This window comes from Apis cerana, linkage group LG7 (assembly GCF_029169275.1).
Source record: "Apis cerana isolate GH-2021 linkage group LG7, AcerK_1.0, whole genome shotgun sequence".
Classification (NCBI taxonomy): domain Eukaryota; kingdom Metazoa; phylum Arthropoda; class Insecta; order Hymenoptera; family Apidae; genus Apis; species Apis cerana.
In genome coordinates, this window is record NC_083858.1 from 8,237,790 (window position 1) to 8,262,313 (window position 24,524).

Sequence of the window (24,524 nt, forward strand, 5' to 3'; positions counted from 1 at the left end):
CGAGGAAATCCGGCTTGTAGGATCCATAGAACACGACCGTAAAGAGACTCATCGCGAGTAAAACGCAAAGGATGCTCCTCCAGAAAGGTTCAAACCCCTCGGTATCCTGTATCCGCTCGCCGAGGAACCACTTCGAATTTTCTTTTCCGGAATTAACGAAAATTTCTTTTGTTAAATATTGTTCTAATTTATAGTATTTTTATGATGAGTGATTTAAATGAACGAATGTCTAGGAAAAGAATGTTATATTTTCTATTAATAGCTATTAAAAAATTCTTTTCAATATAGCATCATAAGGCAAAAGGAAAAAATTAAATAATGTAATTGATATTTATTAATATGCCATATTCATATTTTTCTAACGTATTACTAAATATTTATTATTCTTTGTTTTATTCAAAGTAGCAAAATCTCTTTAAAACTGTGGAATATAAATATTAATTACTTTCTAATTTAAAAAGCAAAAAAATATGTACATTAAAAAATTGCAGATTCTTCTATTAAAATTAGAGTTTTTGAAACGAAATTATTCAAGATAATCTTTTCATTTTAGATCCGAATTGGATGTTGATGAAGTGAGATCGAAAGATGGAAAGAGTATGCAACCTTTGTGTATGGCTCAGCATTATCAAATGTATCGAATATACAGACGACCAGGTACAAACGGTGATGAACAAATTATTCTTGATAGAACTACATCTGGGAATCACATCATTGTAGCTCACCACAATCTGGTATATTTTTAACACTCTATAGTTGAATATGAAATTATAATGAAATATGTATACATTTTTCTAAAAATTTATTTTATCTTCGTTATTCATTGATATCAGAATATTTAGTTTTTTCCTGATTTTTCAAAAATAATGAAAATAATAAAAAAATAATTCCTTATTAAGTATGTACTAAATCCTTTTGTAAAATTTATTAATATATTATTTATTTACAATTATAAAAAAAATTTAATATGATTTTGCATAAAAAATTTTTATTTGTTATACACATGTATATATATTACATTATAAATTTTTATAAACAATTTCTCAATGTTTAGAAATTCTTTATTCTTTCATTTTCCATCATTTCATTTCATTTCATATTTATTTTACAGAAACACCACTTGAAATCAACTATTTGTTCTACATCTACGTTTTACTTATTTTAAATTATACAACATTAAGTAAGTTGCACGAACATTTCATTTCATTTTTTTAATATTATTTTTAATAGTTAATAATCTCTAGATTAAAATGTTTTTCGTTAATATAAAATTATTTTTCATTTAAAAATAATAGAAAATTCAAAAAAAATTTGATAATTTTTAAAAATTATGAGAAGAAAATTATAAAGATTGAATATTAAAAAATTTTCATATAAAATTAAAAAGATTTATTTCTTTCAAATGAGTACATTTACAAAATAATTATAGATATATAAAAATATACGTTAAGTTTGTTAAGAAACAATGACAATTGTCATACTACAAGAATCTATTGTGAAATATTCATATCGAATGAAATATTATGTCAATTTCGATAAAATATTTGTGTAATAAAATATTTATGTTCATCATCAATTATTCATCTTTAAGTTCTTTATTCAACGAGTAGTTAATGATACATAAATTTTTAATCACTTCGACTAACATAAATCGAAATTATATCCTTTTAGTTTTATAGCGTTCCTGTTAGGGCTCCTGATCGAGGCCGTATAACTGAAACCGAATTGGCTCAACAAATTTTGAAAATTATGGAAACTAAAGCTGATCCTCGAACTCCACCAGTTGGTATCCTTACAACGATGAAGAGACCAGCTTGGGCAAAAGCAAGGGAAGAATTACTTAAACGTATGTATTATTTCAACTATAACTCTACTACTGATATATTAAATATAATTAATAAAATAATTACGACATCACAAATAAATTCCATGAATCGTAATTCTTTATTCTTTTAAATAAAAATCTTATAAAACAAGTTTATAAATTTTATTAAATATTTTATTATCTAAATAATTTTAATTATTATTCTAATAAATATTATCTTATTTTCTCTCATTATTAAAAGACAAAAAAAAAGAACATTTATGTTTATTTGCTCTTAATATGGTGAACTGTTTAAATGAACATATAAGTGAAAATGTGACTCATAGCATTTACAAGCAGTTAAAGTAATCTCATTGCAAGTTTTCCAGCAACCCTTCCACCACGTACCCTTCTAGGCCATAATTAACGGCTGTTCTGCTCTCGCCAATATTCGCAATATTCCCATTAGCCCCCTAACCCGATCTTACCCAACGACAATCTACGACCTACAAATCGAATGAACGTAAAACGAGTTAACGATGACCCGATAAAACAAGTTTCTTTCTTCTTTTCGAACAAAAACCATCGAATTTTTTATTAATCATTATCACCGACGATGAATAATCAGCAAAAAATATAATTGATAAAAGATTATTTATTAAAATATTTATTAAATCAATTATAATTGATCCAATTGTTTTAATTTGTAATATGAGATATTAGAAAGAGATTTGTAATATAATTTGTAATATAAAATATTAGGAAATTTTTAGAACGACATCGAGATAGGATATTATCAAATGGAGAGAAAATATTAATTAGCATTAATAACAAAATTACCAATGAAGACATGATCGATTTCGAACCAGTTTCAATGTTTATTAAATTAATGGAAATAATATAATAACATATACAAATAATATTGTAATAATAAATAAATAACAACAGAAAGAAAAATGTAAGGAAAAAGAAAAAAGTATTAGAATTTTTTTACAGACGAACAAAATCGGCATAATTTGGAATTATTGGAAAGATGTCTGTGCGTGGTATGTATCGATGATGATATATTACCAGCGACATTCAACAATCCTCTAAAGAAAGAAGATCGATGGATCGATGATCGAGATTACGCGAATGTACTTCATCACGTTCTTCATGGCGGAGGTTCCAGACATTTGGGTGCGAACCGATGGTTCGATAAAACATTCCACGCCATTCTCGGCAAGGTATACATACATCTATATAAAGTATAACTATACCCACGATAATTAAGACGGAAATTCAAATTCAATATTGAAACAGAAACTTTTCCTCGATAAAATGTTATTTCTGTTCGAGTGAGTTATTCCTATTTGAGCGATTTTTTTTATCCAAGTTAGGTGAATAAAAAACTTTGAAAAGATACTTATATGGATATAGTTGTTACTTCCATTATAATAGATAATACGCTTCTTGCAATGATTCATTATTTTTTCATTCCCTTTTTATATTTATATTATTGTTAAAATTTCTTTTATATATATATATATATATATCAAATCAGAATTTGAAATGATAAAAAATATCATAAATAAAATATTATCGTTTTATTTTTAAATAATTGATATATAATATCTTAGTGATATATTATAGACTTTTTTATCAAATTTATTCAATTTATACGTGTTTCTTGATAAATTCAATCCAAGGACGGAATGTGGGGCATGAATTATGAACATTCGGCTGGCGAAGGTCCAGCGATTTTTATTACATTCGAAGAACTAACAGAGAAAGTGGACGCTATGTCACCACCAGAGGAAAATACCGTTCCATCGCATTTGCCTGCACCTGAAAAGCTCGAGTGGCATCTATCTGAACAAAGTTTTAACGATATCAGAGATGCAATGGTATCTTTTGATGCGTAAGTCACGATATATCTATTATTTAATATATTAATATGTATAAGGAAGTTTGGAAAAAGAAGAGACAAGAAATAGAGAAAATAGATTTTTATTCCTTAAGATAATTATTTTTATAGAAAAAATTATAAATATATATTTTATAAAATATAATAATATACTGTAAAATATATTTATCCATATATATTATATATTAAAATATACTTAAAATTGAACTTTCTCAATTATATTTCACATACATTAACAATACAGATTAGTGGAAGACTTGGATCTTTGCATATTGTGGTTCCAAGAATATTCGAAGGAATTCATTAAATCGCATAAAATTAGTCCGGATGTTTATATACAACTAGCTCTACAATTTACCCATTTTAGGTGAGTTTTAATATTAAAAATATAAGAAAATAAAAGATACACATTTTATATATTTTATTATTATGAAAAATCTGCAAGATCGTTTTTAATTTAAATCTTCCATCAAATATTATTTAAATATCTTTTACTTAAAAATATTTCTTGTTTCGTGCAGATTGCATGGAAACTTAGTAGCAACTTATGAAAGCGCGGGTATTCGAAGATTCGCACTAGGAAGGGTTGATTGCATCAGAGCGGCCAGTCCCGAGGCTCTAAACTGGGCGAAAGCAATGTGCCAAGGAGATCCTGATAGTCAAACCGCCACTCAACAGAACACTCAAGACGAAGGCACCAAAAGAGTTCAGTTCACCATTTACAGTGTAACTGAAACTTGGCTGTATTTTGTAGTTTGTCTTTTATAACAAGGCGGAATAACATTCGGAAGACGAGATAATTTCGAAAATAATGATCTTATTATCCATCTTATTAATTCTTGTAATCAAAACACCCATATTGCATAATCTTTTTTTTTATATCCGTAAAATCTTGATTAAAAAATTTGAAATTGAATCTGAGATCGTATGTTATTTCATATACAAGGTGATTTTTCTTCATTATTAGAAAATAATTCTAAAAATGAAATGAAAACTAATCATGATATTCATAAATTTAAATTGATAATATTATAGTAGAAAATTACAGAATGAGCAAACAAAATAGCGATACAAAATTGTTATAATTATATTCTGTAATTTGTATCGTTAATATAAATATAAATAATATAGAAGCAATAAGAGGAATCTACTATCAAAAGAACGAAACTATAAAGGAAAGGAAGATAGTATAAAAAAAAGGGGGGAATCAATTAGATCAGCCAATGTTCTTTTTCCCATTCAAGTATTTGCACGATCTCTCGAGTAGCCTTGGCGAATTTCATAGGGGTTTATCGTTTGCTTTCTTTCCACGATTCACCCTCGTTTGGAAAATGGCACGGCTAGTTGATTGTTGTTTCTCGTTTATCACGATGTTATTTCAGCCATCTCGTTCTCCAGAATTACACGAGTCTTCATGGAAAATGCACGATAATGAAACTTATTCCCTCCATACGTATACTTTTCTACCCTAATATTCTACCCTACTATTGTTTCCATGGTCACATTCGTTCTATAAAACTGTATACAGAATATCTCGTATGTATAACGCATAATTCTTATAAACAATAAAAAAATTTATTATCAAGAAACATATATGCACATATATATATATATATACATGTATGTATTTATATATGTACATATTATATATATATATATATACATGTATGTATTTATATATGTACTCTATATACTTATATGTACATATATTTCTTCTTCAACAAAATAACACAAATAAAAAATTTATTTTGAAAATATGAAAAATATGATTAAAATGTTACAGAATTCGACTTTTATATATTATACTTATATTTAAAATTTTAATTGTTAAGTACGAGATAACATGTATGCAAAAAATTATACTTTATCAGCATGAAATTAAGAATAAGTATTTCTATTTAAATGGTATTTTTAATTTTAATTTGAAATTTTTCTCTCGCTTGTAATATAATTACTGTAATTATCTACTTTGAAAGCACTGCTTTATAAATTATAATATTCTCTACTCCACATTTTATGTTTCTTTTTCGCAATATAAATATATTGCTACTATTTAAATGTTTCAAATAATTTTTTTAAGTAATATTTAAATCAACAATGATTTGTAATGAACAATATTATTCTCTACATTCTATATTATATTAATTATATATTATATTACATACAAATTTTACTATTTTATTACCATTTATTTTTCACTTAAAACAATAAAGATCTATAATTGATTAATTTAGCATGAAAATAAATAATAAAGGTATACACTGTTCAAAAATTTAGAAATTTAAAAAAAAATTTTTTTTAATTTCTAAAAAATTTGTCTTTGTTAATTTTTCTTTAATCTAAAGTACTCAATGCCAATAAAAATATATTATAAATAATTACTTTTATAATATATACAAAATATTTCTCATTTCATGCAAAAATGTGACTGTTTCCAAACTTTTGAACAGTATATATTATATATTACTTTTATTTGCAAATGAAACGGTCCATTTATATTTCCAGCAAGAAAGAATCAAGGAGTTATTCGACTTGGCAGTACAGAGACAAACCAAAGAAATGAATGATAATATAAATGGTTATGGAATTGATAACCATTTAATGGGCCTTCGTTATGCCGCGCAGGAAGTTGGAGAACCGGTTCCGGATATTTTCACGGATCAAGCTTATAAGATAGTCAATCATTTTGCTCTCTCGACATCACAGGTAAGTATTTAATTAATCAATAATTAATCAATGTTCAAGATTCTCGTGTATATTTCTTGAACTCTTTCATATTTTTAAAAAGATTATTATTACGTATATGATGATTAATACAATTTTTAATACACAATCATTATAATCAATTATTATCATAATTATTATTTATTAAGATAAATAGTTTCTTATTAAATAGAATAAAATTACAAGATTTTATAATAAAGTAAATTTCGATATTAATTATTGATTAATTTCAATAAATATTCATATTTGAAAATTGTTTAATTTTTAATTGTTTCATAAATTTCATTTTTCCTGATTGATTATTCATGCGAATTTATCTTCCAGTTAATTTAAATAATGGATTCTAATATATATCTATATTATATTTTAAATATAATTGATAAAAATTATTGAATTCTCAGGTAACATCGAAAAATGATGCTATCATCGGATACGGACCAGTTGTTCCAGATGGTTATGGTTGCGCTTATAATCTCAGAAGCAATGGTTTCATATTTTCGGTATCCGCTTTTCACAGTGATGGTAAAACAAACGCAACACGGTTCGCTCAAACGCTCGAACAAAGCTTACGGGATATGGCAGATATGTTGAACAAGGCGAATCAAAGATAAACGGACAATTAAAGAATAAATTAGCTTTGAAAGAAAAATATTCATACTATCCAACTATAAAAGAAGGCAATAATTGCAAAAAAAAGAATTTAAAGCGATTTTCTTTTTATTTTTAGATAATTGTTAACATTTTACATCTTGTTTTGCTTTATATTTATTGTTTTTTAGAATAATACAAATAAGATAATTACATAGGAAGTATATTATACAAGATATTAATAGTTCAAAGTTAAAAAATTAATCAATTTGTGTCGATCTGCCACGAATGAATTCTTCAAATATAGACTAGTTTTTTCGATAGTTGAGCAGTGAATATTATTAGTTAGGAATAAAAAATGTTCCAAATTGGAAATCATATCGAAACGAGGCATATTTAAGCTTGTTATGAAAGTATTTATCGTAGTATTGATAGTAGGTGTTTGAAAGATATATTTACATTAGATCTACTTAAAATTTACTATATACAAACTTACTTGTAAGTATTTGAACTCGCACAATTTACTAGATATGACATTATCTTTAAATAAAAAAAGAAATAAGTATGCAAAGACATATCTAAATATCTTAACCAAAAGTTATCATTTTTAAATTCATTTTAAACAATCTATTTTTAACGAATACATTTTATTATTAGATAAATTTATATATTACGTATAAATTATAAAAAATCTTGTTTTTGTTAGAAATAAAAAATAGCTTTTTATTTAGCTTAATATTAATATTTCAACAATAAACCGGATAGATATTATTTTCTTTATTTTTGTAATAATATTTTATGTCTTGCTTTGTTTTTTTTTTTTTTTTATTCCATATCCATAGTAAATCCATATATTGCGAATAAAAATTGCAAATAAATTGTGCCATTAAAAAAAAATTTTTTTCACAAAATAAAATATTTTCATAAATTATCTGAGAGAATATTGTATAAGTTTTAATTAAAAAGAATTACTTATATGAATTATATATATATAGTTAACAATTTTAACAAGTAATAATAAAATATTAAATTCTAATTTTTTAAAATTTATTTTATTCTTTTTTAAAATATTAATAATGATAAAATATTATAATTAAAAAGATTGATTCTCAAATATAAAGAACACTCTCTAATATTTTTTCTAAAAATTTCGTTTTCGTATTACATATTTCGCTTGAATATAAGAGAGTAAAGAATTTTTCACAAAATGGCACAATTTAATAAATTATAAATTAATTAATAAAATTTTCTAATACATGCAATATAAAGATATCACATTATATAGATCACTTTATTAGTTAATTAATATATAGTTATCTGTATAATATTTAATTATTAATAAAATTGAAGAATTCTTTGCAAATCATGCAAATCACTAGAATCTCGTTCTCCGTTGTTAAAAAAAATACACATACAAATATTTATCTAATAATTGGCGACCTAGCCTGAACAAATTGTAACGAAAATGTTTAAACGGTAGTCGCTGCGTGTAGTAGGCAATATACAACTATATACTTAGATCAATCAGTTATTGTAAAACTCTAGTCCTCTGTGTATGTTATGAAAATCCTCGAACGTTTATACAGTAATGTCCGAGCGCTGGAAGTTTCTTTCCTCTGAAATCTAACAATTTTGTTAATTTCATATCGCTTTTGATTTTAATTATAAATTAATGATAACACAATGTTCGTTGTTATTGCAAATCATTACTATATAATAATTTTTATGACAAAAGATGATATATTTCATTTTTAAATCATATGAATATACTTTTTCTCGCAGAAAAAAACGAAACGTAATATTTTGACTCATCTTGTTAAGAAAAATCAATTATGCTATTTTTAACACACTTTGAATAATAGTTAATCATTAATTGTAACCTATATTGTTGAGTTATCGGTGCTTTAACAGATTGAATCATGTGACTTTAAGTATTCTATAATGATATATAACCTTTAGTATAATTGAATGATTAGTTAGTGATATTTAGAAACCATTTCTAAGAATTACAAAAATGTTAATAAGATATTTACTTACAACATATAGCTTTATTAAAAAAGATATATTAATATGTTTAAAAATATTAAAATTTTCTTTTATTGTTGGTTCTCCATGAACATGGATTTTATTGTTGTTTTATTGTTTCATTATGATGCGTATATCTTATTGACTACCTATGCATGTAATTGAAATGAAAAGACATGTATTTGAAATATAATATTCTGTCTCACAAGAAAAGTTTACTTAGTAAAGTTTCTTCAATACATTTTCAAATAGGAATATAAAAATTTTTTTAATTCAATTTGTAGATAGAAAATTATTTATTTTCGTAAATATTTTATTTAAGATTTATAAGTGCTAATACATAAAAATATATTCAAAAAATAATATTTCAATCATTTCGTCGAAAAATGAAATATGCAAATATTTCTTATGCTTATTTATAATATTATTGATAGTTCCAATTTTTATATATTTAGTATTCAACAATATGTAGTTATTAAAAATATTATCAATGAAATTATGTTAGAAATAAGTATCTTACAACTACAAAAAATCATAATAATATTATCTAATAATGAAATACTTAAAGACTTTGATTACAATGAAACAAAAAATATATTTTATATCTTATCATATATTCTTCTTTCATATAATTTGTTTCATATAATTTACTTATTTATTTTTATTATATAGAATATAGGAATATAGGAATTTTATAAATTGTAAAAATCTTTTTTTTCTTAACAAAAGTTCGGTAAATATAAAGTACAAAACTTTAAATATGTTTAAGATAAAAAATATGTTTAATAAATATGTTTAACTAAATTTATTGAAATTAATATAATATATTAAAAAATTTATATTCAATATATCAGGTAAAAATTATAAAATTATTCTCAATTATAAAAACAAAAAATATCGATCATAAAAATTTTAAAAATTCATGATTTACACTATTAAACTTATTTTGTGGTGTGATATATTTACAATAAAAACATAATAAAGAGACAGAATATACAAATAGAAGTTGAAAAATTAAATAATTCGATAAGATAGAGAAAAAATTTCTAGCGCACGGATCTCGTCTGTCGCAACGCATTCTAAACGTGGCCAATCATTCGTGTGTTGGCGCCCGCACAGTAAACTCTTGTCCAATTCTTAGATAGGTCAGCGGTTTGCTCTTCTTTAATAGGCAAGCAAACGTTGACAATAGCTCTATCTTTCTATCACATTAAAGTTCTATGTCTAATTAACTACTACTGTATTAATGCTACTTTTCTTATATACCATGTTCTGTCAAATACGATTTTTTTCCCGAGATATGGAAATATTATTGGTCGGCGCTACTCTCAGTGACATCGTTACACTCATCCTATTATATCAAACTATTATAATTTATTGTAATTTATTATAGATAGAAAAATTATATATACGCATTTATATACATCATATACATAATGTAACACATGTTACATCTTGTGGCACATCTGTTGACATTATTCATATTTTACGAAGCTGTTTGTTAGCTTTGTTATAAATTATATACTATTTTCATTGTGCAAATACACGTGTTTTAGGATTGTCATTGAGGTTTAGCAAAGTTTTCACATGCTAAAACATAAATATTTTATCGAAAACAGAGTTTTATTCATATATATTATCGTTAAGTCATGATTGTTTGAAAATACGAAATCTTATTACATTAAATCAGGAGTTTTATATTCAAAGTCTAAGCAATTTTGCTTTGATTTAACGTAGAATAAATCTTCAAATAATACGAGGAATTGTTCCTTTATATATGTACTGTTATTAAATAAAATTATATACAATTATGATTACACATAAATGTATTTACACACATATCAAGACACATTTATATGTAAAAAAAATCTATATCTGTTTTCGCGTATATGTGTACAATATGTGAAAGTGTTCTGTATTACTTAATTTCTTAAGATACAAATTACTATTATATTTAAGATAGAATTGGATCATTGAAAGTATAGATTATATCATTGAAAGTATTTACGTATATTGCAGAAATATTGCAATATCTTTACGGCCAAGAATATCGCGCATATCAAACGAAAGTCATCATAGCGATGACTTTATCGAATAGAACATATCTTCTTAACTTATAGAAGAGAGAGCGAGAGAGAGAGAGAGAGAGAGAGAGAGAGAGAGAGAGTGCGTCAATTGAACTAAAATAATATAATTAAGTTCAGTTAGAATTATTTCGAAATAAAATGCATTCCTTACGAAGACTGCTATTGTTAATGTAAAATTATATGTACATCTTATAACACATAATAAAATAGATGAAATTTACAATAATAAATAAAATCAGAATAAAAAAAATTTTCATAAAATAGTTGTCTTCGTATGCAATATAATATCTAGTAATATTAAATACATTTCACTTTCTGTTCATATGGAAAGTATACACAGCATACCTCTGTAATTATTTAATTTGCGGCAAGTATGTTGTATCATATGTAAGTTTTCTCGTGCAAAAATAAACACTACCTTGTAACATCATCTTTTTTTTATTTTTTCTTTTTAATAATACAATTCAATTAAAATATAATATTCGATTAAAAAGAAATAATTTGATTTCTTTATTGTACAATAATTAAATATACAATTATACATTTAATATACATTTGTACATATTGTTTAAGTACTTTTCTAAAAGATAGGAAAAAATATATACTAATTACCACATAATATTTTCTTATTATATTATTAAAAATATAAATTCTAAAAATATTCTAAAAATATCTTTTCTTAAGCTATATTTTTAAGAATGCACAATAATTTCAGTTCAATATTTATATCCTTAATTTTGTTACTTTTTCACATGTATTTAATACATATTTTTGAAAATTGAAAAATAGTATTGAAAATTGATATTTAACCTGATACAGGTATTAATGTTAAATTTTTAATATTCTTAAATTAAAAAGATTTTTAATGTAAATTCTTACTAATTATTAATTATGCTTGGTATCGTAACAATAAATCAGCATTAACATCTTCTGTTTGTGTGAATGGAAGTGTAAGTAAAACATTTGCTGTCAATCTTTTCTTTGGATCATGTTGTAAGCATTTATTAATAAAATCAATGCCTTCAGTTGAAAGATTTTTTGGTAATGCTGGTGTTTCACCCATTCCCACCTATTATAAAATATATATCTATATAAAAAAAATATAATATAATATATAATATAAATAAAAAGATTATATAAATCTATATACCTTAAACATGATTTGATAATTAGAGTCATAATCTGACCAAGGTCTTCGACCATTCGCCATTTCTATAACACAACAACCAATTGACCAAATATCGGCAGCTCTACCATGACCACTACTTTCTGACTTCATAAATACTTCTGGTGCCATATAAGCTGTATACAAATATTAAATATTAAAATATCTTCAAAAATATAATATCACAACTAAAATATAGGCCACGAATTTTCATTATTTCTTTTTAATAATTTTTTTATTTTATTTTAATTATCATTTTAACATTATTTATTTTATTACTGAAGTATGCAAATTAAAACTCATGTCCTTTATTTTAATTCTTAAGTAAAAATTAAAATTAACCTTGAGTGCCAACAAAACCTTGTAATTCACCTGGCATAGTAGTATGTGCCTTAATTTGCACAGCACTCCCAAAATCACCAAGTTTCAAACAATTACCTTCATCCGTTAAAAAAATATTTGCAGCTATGTGTAAAACATAAATATTGTATAATCAAAATATATATTCTACACACTAAAAATATTCTATTCTTATGTTATAAAATTATAAAACATACGTTTAATATCACGATGTACTATTCCATGAGAATGAAGTATTACTACAGCTGAAATGAGTTGATATGTATATTTTCTAATCAATGATTCTGATAAACCATTTTCACTACCCGCTATTAAACTTTCTAAAGTTCCTTCAGCACAAAATTCCATAAAAATTAACATTTCTTCCTGTAATATATTTATTATCCAATATTTTTTATATATGTTATTAAAAATAAGAATATTTCATATATATTACATATACATTAACTTACGCGATGAATTTCTAGTCCATAATATCGGATTAAATGTTTGTATTGAATTCCTTCAAATATTTGTAATTCCTCTGCAACACGTCTAATTGCTCTATGATCTCCTGGTTGTAACTGAACTTCTTTCATAGCTAATAATTCACCAGTTTGATTGTTGACTATAGTATATACTTTACCAAATCTTCCTTGTCCTATAATTAATAGTTTTATAGTTTAATTTATAATATTAAACTAATTAAAATAAAAATATTTTAATATACATTTAAACTTACCAATTTTAATACCTCTTTGCCAAGTAAAAGTTACTCTTCTTGCTTTAATATAAACTCTATCAACAGCTTTTCTATCTATAACTTGTCCAATAAGTTCACTGTTTTTTAATTTCTCGTCAATATTAAATTCTATTTTTTGTATACTTCGATTGATTCTTTCCTGTCTGGATGGAATTTGATCTAAATTATTTGTATTTATATTTCCATCTACAACATTTGACGAAAAAACTTTTTTAAAATAGGATGGAATATCTGGAGATTTAAGAATATCTCTAGGTTTCTGGGAAAAACTTGCAGTTCTAGTATGACAAGGTGAAGATGCTCTTGAATGAGATAATCTTTTTAAATCTAAAATATAATTAATCAAATATTTAATTCAATAATAATTAATAAACATTTAATAAAATAATATACAATAAAAATAAAACTTTACTTTCTGTTTCTATATTTGTAGCAGTATTTGTACTTCCAACAACATGTGAAATACAATGGTCCATACAAGTTTTTAATTCTTCAAATTCCTCATCAGTTAAATGTTTGGTATATTGTGGTTCACATACTATAATTAAGAATTCTAAACCTTGATTTGCCCATCTAGGTCTTAAACCTCTTCCACGTTCACATCGTGTTTTAACAAATTCCATCCATAAAAAAGCAAAAGAAACTAAACTTTTTGCTAAAGTAGCTTTTTCTTCGAATGCAAATAATCTATATGTTTCTTTATGATAATCAAAACCCATTCGATAAGCTTGATGAAGTATTTCTCTTATTCTTGATCGCATAGTAGATCGATCATATTCATAATTTGGTTCTTTTATATTTTTAAGATTATGTTGAAAATATTCAATTACAGTTGTGATATCATCTTTAAGACCCATTACTGAATCCTACAAATATAAAAAAGATATTTTTTCAAATATATAAAATTCTAATTTAATTTTTAATAATATTTACCTTTACAGATATTAATGATTTTTCTAATTTTTCATTAAATGTAGACCACTTTTCAATATCACATTTTATACATTTAGCAAGAACAATACATTTAACTATTTTTTCTCGAGCCTCTACAAACATTCCTTGCCATTCACGTTCTATGAATATTCGCTGAAATCTAAATCATATCAAAATAAATAAAAATATAATAAAATAAAAATATTTTAAAAACAATTAAAAGTGTTTTAATAAGCCAATATAATTTTACCTGTTTGATTCATCATTCCAATCCTCAGTAGTTTCTTGAATTTCTCGTGGTCTTTCATTAAGATATTCTTTAACTTGCTCAATCATGGTTTTCACGATTTCACTATAAAATAAGAAATATGGAAAAATATACATTATAATAATATTATAACATAACTTACCAAAATTTAATTCCTGCAATTTCACATCCATTTATTATATTTCTTGCTACTGATTTTACAAATATCCATTCATCCATAATTAAATTTTTATAGAAGCTATCATGTTGTACCATATCAACCCATTGTTGTAGATAATCAAGATATACTTCAAAAACAGCTTTTAAACTTTCATCAAAATCTTTCACATTTTCTTGAAATAAGTTTTCGCAACTATTATCACTAACTGCTGCACAAGAATGAGCAGCAAATCTATCACGATGAATACATGCAATTTTAAGACCCTCTCTAAGTTCACGCATAAGTTGTCGAACTGATAAAGGACTGGGTTGTTCTGGTTTTTGTTCTAATCTCATCCTTAAAAATTCATGAACGACATCTAATGGAACTCGAGATAAGAACATAAAAGCAGCTCTAAAAAAAGTTAGTTACTTAATCAAAATATAAAAATAAAATATATAAATATTTATAATATATATAATATATATAAATTTATTTATATACCTATATGATGGAAGATTTAATTCTCTTGCTTCAGGACTCCATACACCATATCGACGCAATTCTACATCACCTTCATATTCTTCATTTAAAATATCACTTATATCATTTTTTTCTAATGTCAATCTTGCTTTTCTTAAGACACAAGTATGCAATCTTTCAAGAAAATATAAACTTTTTCTTAGACCTCTAGTCTTTAATACATCTTCAATATATTTTCTATTAATTAATAAAAAAGAAATGAAAGAAGTAATTAAGTTAATAAGAATAATATTAACTAACATAATATTAACCTGTAAGCTTGCCGATCAAATTCAACTAAATAAAAATCTAGTTTATCGCTTTTATAGTTTTCTATACTTGTAAATGAAATTTCAGGTGTAGAAGGCCAAGATTGTGAAAAGGATAAACCAGAAGAATTACTACTATTGTTACTATCTGAAGGACTGGAATTTTCATTTTGTTGATTTGATATTTCAAATTGTACTAAAGTTTGTTTACAATCTAAAGAATCAATTGTATCTGAAGATCGTGAACTGAAATGAAAAATATATAAATTTCATTTTTTAACAATATCATTTTACTCTATGAGTATAATTATTTTTGATACCTTATTCCAGAATCTCCATCATCATGTTTCCTTTTAGTATGTGATCTCATAAGTAATTTTCCTAATATTTGTAATTTGAGTTGATGATGTATAGTCATGTTATACCAAAGACACATTGCTTTTACTCTGTCAGTGAATTCTGTACTTTTATATAAAGGATAATGTATAGCAAAAGCTTGTGATGAAGGATAAAGTGCTTCTGCTGCTTCTAATCTAGACAATAATACCTCTACTTGTTGTAATGCTTCACCTTGTGCTCGTGCACATGCTCTACAATACATTGAAAGACAACCTGGACAAATACCTAATTCTATATTTAGATTTGATTTATTATCGTTTTTTACATTTGCAACAGGATTATATCTAAAAATATATGTTTATTTTAATTTTTTTTTATTTTAATAACTATAATAATACAGTACATCAAATTAATCATATACATGAAATTCTTGCATAATTTACCTGTACTCCATTATTTCTTTAAGTAAACCTTCAACAGTTTCCCGTTGTTTGCATAAATATTCATCCTGAGCCATTGGACTGCGATCAGCATGATAAGCTTGTAATTCTAGCCATATTAAATCTTTTAATTCATTTTGCCAACATGTTTCTTCATGACTAATTTGACGAGAGCAATTTCGCTCTACATTTCCCTATAAAATATAAAAAAGAACATTTAAAAATTTTAATATGAAAAGTAATAAATTAAATATTAAATTATTTGTAACAAAATAATTATTTACCAATCTAATTAAGAAAGAAAATGTATTGTGAAATATTTCTCGTTCTTTAAAACTTAGCGTCTTTGGTGTTGATTCTTTATTATCCGAAATTGAAGTCTGTTCATTAATATTAATTTCAATCTTTTTTTCTTCTACATCAATAGGCTTTGATCGCAAGCTGCGAAATCTATTTCGAGTTTCAACCTGTAAATATCTTCAATTAATTTTATTTTGAATAATAACCAAAAAAATATATTTATTTAAATAAATTAAAATAATTTCGTCATTTTCTATTTATTTGATACCTTTATGTGATTAGGAGTTGATACTTCACAAGGATTAAATTTTTCCATATAATTATAAGCTGCCTCTATATCTAATTTTAAATCTCTTTCATTTCCACGCAACATTTTTAAACTTCTTTTATATTTTCTGTTTCCTTCCTTCGTTATATCTCGATTTGCTTCGTTTTCATAATCTTTATCTGCTTTGTCACACATCTCATTAAAAATTATATTATCCAGAGTATTACGTCTGCGAATCATTACTTTTGATTGTGTATTTTTTTCCCATGATTTCGTTTCTCTTAAAAAATAATTAAATTTGTAAATATATAAATAGATAAATTTATAAATATTAAACTAATAGAATATAATGTAATATATCATGAATGAATAATATGTCTTACAATTGTAAAAGTTATTTAATGCAATTTTATATTTCTAATTTAAAATAATATATATTAAACAAAATATTTATGAAAAAATTAAAATATTGATTATATTAAAATAATCTTATTTCCATTTTATTTCATATATATGATTTTCATATATAATATATTTATTTGAAATATATTTAATCATAAATTACTTATAATAACATAACAATTTTTATATATATTTACAAATTATTATTATTAACTAACATTTTTTTTTATAAATGATAAGTATAAAAAAAAATATTTGAAAGAAAAATTTTTTATTTTCTATTAGTTACATAGTAACTTCAATTTTTTTTATCTTCAATATTTTTCGAAGATAATCTTCGACTTTTTTAAATGGAATGCTGCATATATATATTTTTATATTATGTGAAATTATATTTCAAAATGACTTCATTCATGTTCATGAACATGATTTTCAAGATCATGAAAATTCATGAAAGAAATACTTTGGATAATGAAATGAATGATTTTAATGAATTTTTAATTATTTAATTGAATGATCTTAATTATTGATACATATGCAGAATATACATACAGAATAATTTCTTTTGACAAAAAATCTTTTTAAATGCGTGAAATCAATATTCAAATTTTCATTATTTTTATAAAATTAAATTTCAAATATGATTTCGTTTAGGAATATTTTTTAGTTAAAATATAAATATGTATTTAAAATTTACATTATCTTACACTATAATATAATTATTTGAAAATATTAAAATTTAAAAATTTATTTTTAAAGTAATATTTTATTAATAAAAAAATTGTTTTATATATAATTCATTATGTTTTATATATTAAAAACTGTTTCATAAAAAAAAAAATTATTGTTGCTTTTGCTAATATAACTTGTTGATTAAAGATATATAAAGATTTTTATAATTGATTTTTATAATTGATCATTTCAAAACATAAATATTGGACAAGAAATCTAAAGATTAATTTACTAGATTATTAATAATAATACGATTCACACAAGATTTAATAAATTGCATATTTGGTTATTATTTCTGAATATTTATTATTATATAAAAATCTAATAAAAATTAATCAATTATTGATTAATTATTGATGAGACTAATTCGATCATCATATGTAATTTCATTTGAATTTCAAATGACAATATAATTCAAATCGAATAATTGAAAATAATATATTTTATTTAATAAAATATAAGACAATATTTTATTATTTGTAATTATTTTGTATCATAATAATATTTTATATAAAAAGATTTTTCCTTCTATTTTTCAATTGGATTATTTAAAATGGTTAAAAATTTTACGATATTCTTTTGTTTTGATTATAATCGATCCTCTTTTAAAAAAATTTCTATCAATCAAATTTTCTCATCGAAAACAAAAATATATAATTTATTGATAATTTGATTTAATTATTATATAACTTACGCTCCATTAAGTTTTTGTCTTGAATACCGTTTCTTACGATTTAACCGAGTTCTTGGAGGTGTTTGTCCATAAATATCGCACATTGCTTGAATCGATTCATCGAATTCATTTGTCTGATTTTTTGAACTCTTGCTGGAAACAATTTGTTGTAATATAGTCAAAATTTCTGAATACCAAAAATCAAAACTGTATCATAAAAAATATGAATGATATATAAAATAAAAAATTTTATAAAAATTAAAATTATAATTATAAAAAGCAATTATAAAAAGTTTTAATAGCTTTAGATATTTAAATCTTTATACTAAATATTTAACAAATCAATTATCTTTAATTTTAAAATTAATTCAATTTATTAATTATATATACATATATGTACATTCACAAATATATATATATATATAATATCGAATATTATATTCAATATGATACCAAAAAAAATAATCAATAATAAATTTAGCATATTTTATTTTAAGTATTTATTTTTTTTAAAAATTATAATTTAGTTATACAGAAAATAATACAATATATCTATATATTTTAATATGAGTCATATATTATAAAAATAATAATATATTTAGTTTATTATTATTATTATTTTTTTTTTTTTTAATTCGAATATATTATATTATATATATAATTAAATAAATCTTTTAAATATACAAATATATTAACTATGATTAACTTTATGTTAAACAACTATAATTTTATATTTGATATAACAACATGAATATTAAAATAATGAGTATTATAATATCATTATTCATATTATAATCAAATAAATATCTTGATAAATAAAATCAACAATTGTTTTTTTATATAATGTTTGCAATCATTTTATTCACAGAATATCAATATTTTGCTATCAATAAATGGCGAATGAAATATATCGTCAACGAAATATTGATAAATGTTGTCACTTTAAAATCGACATTCGTTTTTCGTAAATGATATATATTTTCTACAACCTAATTTATTATTTACTATACAAATGTATCATTTTTAAATATTAAAAATCAAATAATGAATGCGTCATATAACAAAGTGTAAACACATCACTCGTGATTCTCGCCGGTGCTATTTTTGTATAACTATAAATTGTATGAATAATAGTGATATTATAATAAATTGTGAAAATGTGAATATTTAAAAAACTTACCTGACATAACCAGTATCATCATCAGAAGATGGACTTGAAAATGGATTTTCTATGTAATTTTTTTTATCGTAACGCAACATTCTCCATATATAACAAACACATCATATCAAAGACAACGTCGTCGTCATTCATTAAAGAACTTGCGCAGATGCAATAAACTTGCGCTGTTGCCATTTACTTGACAAACAGGTGTTTGAAAAATAGAGTAATCAAATAATAGCGCGGGTAATTTTGAAATGTCTCGAATATATTAAATTATTTTCATATCATAACATAACATCATACATACCATAACAAAATATAAATATTATTAATTATGATTATTTTAAATTGCTTTTAATTATTTATATTTAATTTCGTAATTATAAAAATACATGTATCTAATTCTAATTTATCATTTCTTGTATAGTTACATATAATATTTATATATAATGGTTACATGTAAAATACATATAAAATAAATATTTTTTTCACGTTGAAGATAAATGTAAACACACATACGTACAAATATTTTATGAAATATATATTATTTAACTTTTTCATTATTTATAATTAGTTAAAGAAAATTATACAATATACAAAATACAAATTATTAGATTGATAATAAAATTTTGAGAAAGTAAAATTTTATTCAAATAAAAAAATATAATTACTTACAAATATTACATTACAAAATATATAAGATATCAAATACAAAATAAATAGTTTATACTTTAATATATATAATTATTAATCATACTTTTACAGTATGAAAAATTTTTAAAGTAATATTAATTATAAAATTATATTATATATTCCTCAATATATCTAAAAGAAAAAAAAGTTATACAATTTAATCACTAATTAGAAAAAAATTTGGCAAGTTGTGAATAAGTGAATTGATATTAAAAAATTATATTAAAAAAGAATAAATCGGGATCAGAATAATATATTTAGTACATATGATATGATTTTTTATTTAAACAATATCTAATTTTTTCAGCAAAGTACAAGAGATTTTCATATATCTTCGCACCAACAAATACAATGTTTACTAGCTTTGTGATCTTATCTTGTGTGTTTTTATATGCACTTCAATTAATCAATAATACTGTTATAAAGATACTTTTCTCAATATAAAAGTGGAATATTCGAAAATAATTGTAGCAAATTTATAAAATATCGTCAAGCATCAATAATTATAAAAATTTATTTAAGATATAAAAAAACAAATTTTTTTCTGTTTTACGCTTGCATATGTTTTTTACGCTTGGATCAAAAAAAAATTATAGCACCGTGACATTTTGAATATATGCGCACCGTTAAAGGTTTTGTTTATAATTTTATGAAGGTAAATACATAAATATATATAAATTGGTTATTAAATTTTATTTCAAATCAAAAGTTTAATAACATAATTTTTTTATAAAATTACAATATACAAATAAATGTTAAAATAATTTTCTATTTATTACCTTCACAAAAAATTATTTAGCAATTTACGTTAGGATGATTCATAAATTTTTTACGTCAATAAACAATATATATATATATATTATATATATATATATTAGTTTTCAATATAAATATATTTAAGTACATTTAAAATATATATAGAAAAAATTCTTGTTTGTATTTTTTATAAATTTTATAAAAAAATTTTTCAGTGAAAAATCCTAACATATCAAGTATTTTACAAATGTTTTTGGAATGTTTTAAAAGTAGCTTTGTTGCTATGCTAACCAAGCGATTAATAAATATCCAAATAAGTTTTTATAAAAATGATATTTTTGTCTGTCTGAACATTAGAGCCTGACGTTTATTATATAAAATACTTTGTTATTGCTATTCAATAATCTTTTTTTAATAGTACAAATAGACGACTATAAAATCCTTTGCTTCAATTTTCATTTAATATTATTTCAATAATAATAATAATATTAATATTAATAATATTAATAATAATATTAATAATAATAATAATAATAATAATAATAATAATAATAATAATAATAATAATAATAGTACTAGATTGTAAATATTAATATTTATAATATATAATAATACAATAATAACACTACTAATTTGTAAATTGTAGTATTAAATATAATCAAAAAATATCTATTGTTATACATATTTCTTTTTCCTGTACTTTTTCTTTCGTATTTATTGATGATGATAATACAAAGTGAATTCCGATACATTGATCAGTTTTTAAAGTTTTTCATCATCTTTTTTATTTCATTGCAAAAACTATGTCATTTCATAATAACGCTCTTTGTTTGCATTCCGTCAAAAAATTGGCAGCATTTGTAAGGCATTATATATTTTCTCTCGTATCAGCTTGATTAAATTTCATTGTCGTACTAAATTTTTTTTAAAAAGAAAACTGTTCTAAAAACTTATATATGGCGTACCAGACAGCCACATATTATAGTTTTTCAAGCATTCGATCTTTCATACACACATTTTTTATTATCCCATTCTTTTTCACATTCATTCTTCCATACTTTCAAAAATCTTGGTACCTATCATTTTTATAGGAACCGCGCAATTACCTTATTGAAGGTATGCAATACAAAGAGTCACGCGATTTTCCTATATTCTATATATTATTATATTACCGATTATTATATCTAGTATTTCAATATACTTATTTCATTATATCAATAAAGGCCACGAGTGTGTATCAATATAAAGTTACTAAACATTAGTTCAAATTCGTTCGTACTAAGTAGTATGTATAATTTCGCAAACGATTTGATGAAATGCTTACATATCTACTTTTTATGAAGACGGATATCATTGATTTCATGTTTTCTAAATCAAGCGGTCGCTTGTACATTATTAACCTACTTAGAATAATATTTAGAGATTACTTATAACTCATTAAAAAATAATGATGATTATTTCGTACTGTTTTAAAATGTCAATGTGTTAAATAATTTTATTTATTATTTATATTATATTATTTACTGTAAATATTTACTGTAAATTGCAAAATGATACATCAGAATAAAAATGAAACTGATATGTATATGTAAATACATAGCGACCGCTATTAACAAAATAATATAATTCGTAAATAGAAGTAAGCAAATAAAAATACAAAATATTTCTCGGCAAATCCTTACCAAGGACGGACAATATGCGACATGATAAGAATCACGACGAGAAGATAATTACTGAAACGAAATTATATATGTTATGTTTAATGACCGACAGTAATACTTCGAAAAAGAAAATACTAGTGCGCCGGTGCTCATAATCTTGTAATATTTTGAAGAAATAAAATAATATTCACAAATTATGTAACACATTTTCTTGACATTTTAGCAAAAAGGGATATTGTTAGAAAAAAAAAAAACAACAGTAGCTAATAATATATATTAATAGTTAAAATAACAAATTATTATGAATTAACGTTAAATATTTTATAGCTAAAACAGCAAGAAAATTTACACTTGTTATGAAAAAATATATAAATATTTTGCTTTACGAAAAACTGCTTAACAGCGATCAACGTGGAAGCATATATGGAAGACGGCGCAAGTTGGTCGCTCGTCGCGTTCCTTGCCAATTATGAAAAATTTTTTACTTAGCTGTACTTCAGACTATAGAATCGTCTTCAAAAAATAGTAATACATATTATAAACTTTACATTTCGCTTATAAATTGTAAGCGACTTATATCTTGAGACATCTTCAAAAAATATTATAAAATAATATGTTGAAGCTCTAAATTGTCTTTATATATGAATTAGCGAATCTGTACGTCTTTCACATAGAATAAATGATTACTGAGTTCCATGTGTATATGAAATTGAAAGAGAATTTAAAGATAGGATGAAATGGGCAGGCAAATAGATAAATGCATACATAATTTACATGTTTTCAAATTGATCAACACGGCGCTTAGTATTGCCTTTGCGAATCTCGCGAAGCGTTTTGTATTTATCACGACCTTGTTTAACATTTTCCTTATGAATTTTATCCATAACGGTTTCTTTCGATTCATCACGTGATTGTGCAAGATCTTTCTTCAATGCCTGAAAAATATAATTAAGTAAAAAAATTATTAATTTTAATATTTTATAAATTTAAAAAAAATTCATTATTTGTAATAATATTACTAAATATAAATAAAAATCACTACCTTAAGTTGGTCATGAAGACGTTCATTTCTTTCTGCCAAGGTACGTCGCTCCTCGACTGGATCAATTATTGATTCATCAGTTGCAAGATCTTTAGTAACATCACCATGAGAAACTTCATCTTCTCCTTCTTCTTCACCTTCTTCATTTTCTTCAACATGATGATGATGGGGTGTTGTATTAGCTTGAAATGCTCGATCAGCTTCTTCTTGTCTTAATCTATATATAAAAAATTATTAAAGAGTTAAAAAAGATTTAAAATATAAAATATAATTATTTTTTTATTTATATTTTAAATGTAGAAAAAAGAAATTATATACTTGGCAGCTTCAAATACTTCTTCCAATCTCCTTGCTTCTGCATCTTTTGCTACTACTTCAGACTGTATACGTTGTATTTCTTCTTGTTTGGCTCGTATTTCTTGTTCAAGTTTAGCACGTTCGGCAGCTTCCATTTCATGCGAAAGTTCAAGTTTTTCCATCATAGCCGTAAGTTCCTTTATATAAATAAAAATAAAAATATAAAA

General features: G+C 23.3%; 3 protein-coding genes across 12 annotated transcripts in view; 1 reads left to right on the forward strand and 2 right to left on the reverse strand.

The window, feature by feature from the left end:
- The first annotated feature begins 1,161 nt into the window (after nucleotides 1-1,161).
- Nucleotides 1,162-11,564, forward strand: LOC107993140 (choline O-acetyltransferase). Its single transcript, XM_062077033.1, has 8 exons — nucleotides 1,162-1,180; nucleotides 1,672-1,846; nucleotides 2,801-3,030; nucleotides 3,493-3,704; nucleotides 3,955-4,077; nucleotides 4,232-4,436; nucleotides 6,216-6,416; nucleotides 6,836-11,564. Exons 2-8 carry the CDS (start codon nucleotides 1,750-1,752, stop codon nucleotides 7,043-7,045), a joined length of 1,278 nt encoding a protein of 425 aa, XP_061933017.1. The 5' UTR covers nucleotides 1,162-1,180; nucleotides 1,672-1,749; the 3' UTR covers nucleotides 7,046-11,564.
- Nucleotides 7,830-20,027, reverse strand: LOC107993210 (mitogen-activated protein kinase kinase kinase 4). 2 transcript variants are annotated; one of them, XM_062077019.1, is made up of 18 exons: nucleotides 19,867-20,027; nucleotides 18,708-18,839; nucleotides 16,880-17,159; nucleotides 16,596-16,778; nucleotides 16,315-16,505; nucleotides 15,853-16,215; nucleotides 15,536-15,778; nucleotides 15,246-15,461; nucleotides 14,745-15,155; nucleotides 14,585-14,686; nucleotides 14,335-14,494; nucleotides 13,814-14,267; nucleotides 13,381-13,728; nucleotides 13,112-13,299; nucleotides 12,857-13,025; nucleotides 12,642-12,764; nucleotides 12,285-12,436; nucleotides 7,830-12,203 (listed from the first exon to the last, which is right to left on the reverse strand). In XM_062077019.1, exons 1-18 carry the CDS (start codon nucleotides 19,944-19,946, stop codon nucleotides 12,024-12,026), a joined length of 3,975 nt encoding a protein of 1,324 aa, XP_061933003.1. In that variant the 5' UTR covers nucleotides 19,947-20,027; the 3' UTR covers nucleotides 7,830-12,023. The 2 variants fall into 2 exon arrangements, with proteins under 2 accessions (XP_061933003.1, XP_061933006.1); XM_062077022.1 differs by having other exon boundaries at nucleotides 7,830-12,221.
- Nucleotides 20,028-20,797: 770 nt separating this feature from the next.
- The window catches only part of LOC108004242 (moesin/ezrin/radixin homolog 1), a 30,458-nt gene continuing 26,731 nt past the window's right edge, over nucleotides 20,798-24,524 (reverse strand). For all 9 annotated transcript variants that reach the window (XM_062077027.1, XM_062077024.1, XM_062077028.1 and 6 more), the window contains 3 exons: nucleotides 24,319-24,494; nucleotides 24,001-24,217; nucleotides 20,798-23,893 (listed from right to left, as the gene is read on the reverse strand). In XM_062077027.1, coding sequence (XP_061933011.1) covers nucleotides 23,729-23,893; nucleotides 24,001-24,217; nucleotides 24,319-24,494 — 558 coding nt within the window. In that variant the 3' untranslated portion in view covers nucleotides 20,798-23,728. The remainder of the gene's footprint in view (nucleotides 23,894-24,000; nucleotides 24,218-24,318; nucleotides 24,495-24,524) is intronic.

Coding starts and splice junctions, on each gene's coding strand:
- LOC107993140 (XM_062077033.1), top strand. CDS start 1,750: ATGGAAACTAAAGCTGATCCTCGAACTCCACCAGTTGGTATCCTTACA. Junction 4,078..4,231: donor CTACAATTTACCCATTTTAG/GTGAGTTTTAAT, acceptor TGTTTCGTGCAG/ATTGCATGGAAACTTAGTAG. Junction 6,417..6,835: donor TTGCTCTCTCGACATCACAG/GTAAGTATTTAA, acceptor TTGAATTCTCAG/GTAACATCGAAAAATGATGC.
- LOC107993210 (XM_062077019.1), bottom strand. CDS start 19,946: ATGTTGCGTTACGATAAAAAAAATTACATAGAAAATCCATTTTCAAGT. Junction 15,779..15,852: donor GATGGAGATTCTGGAATAAG/GTATCAAAAATA, acceptor TTTTCATTTCAG/TTCACGATCTTCAGATACAA. Junction 14,495..14,584: donor TGGAATGATGAATCAAACAG/GTAAAATTATAT, acceptor GATATGATTTAG/ATTTCAGCGAATATTCATAG.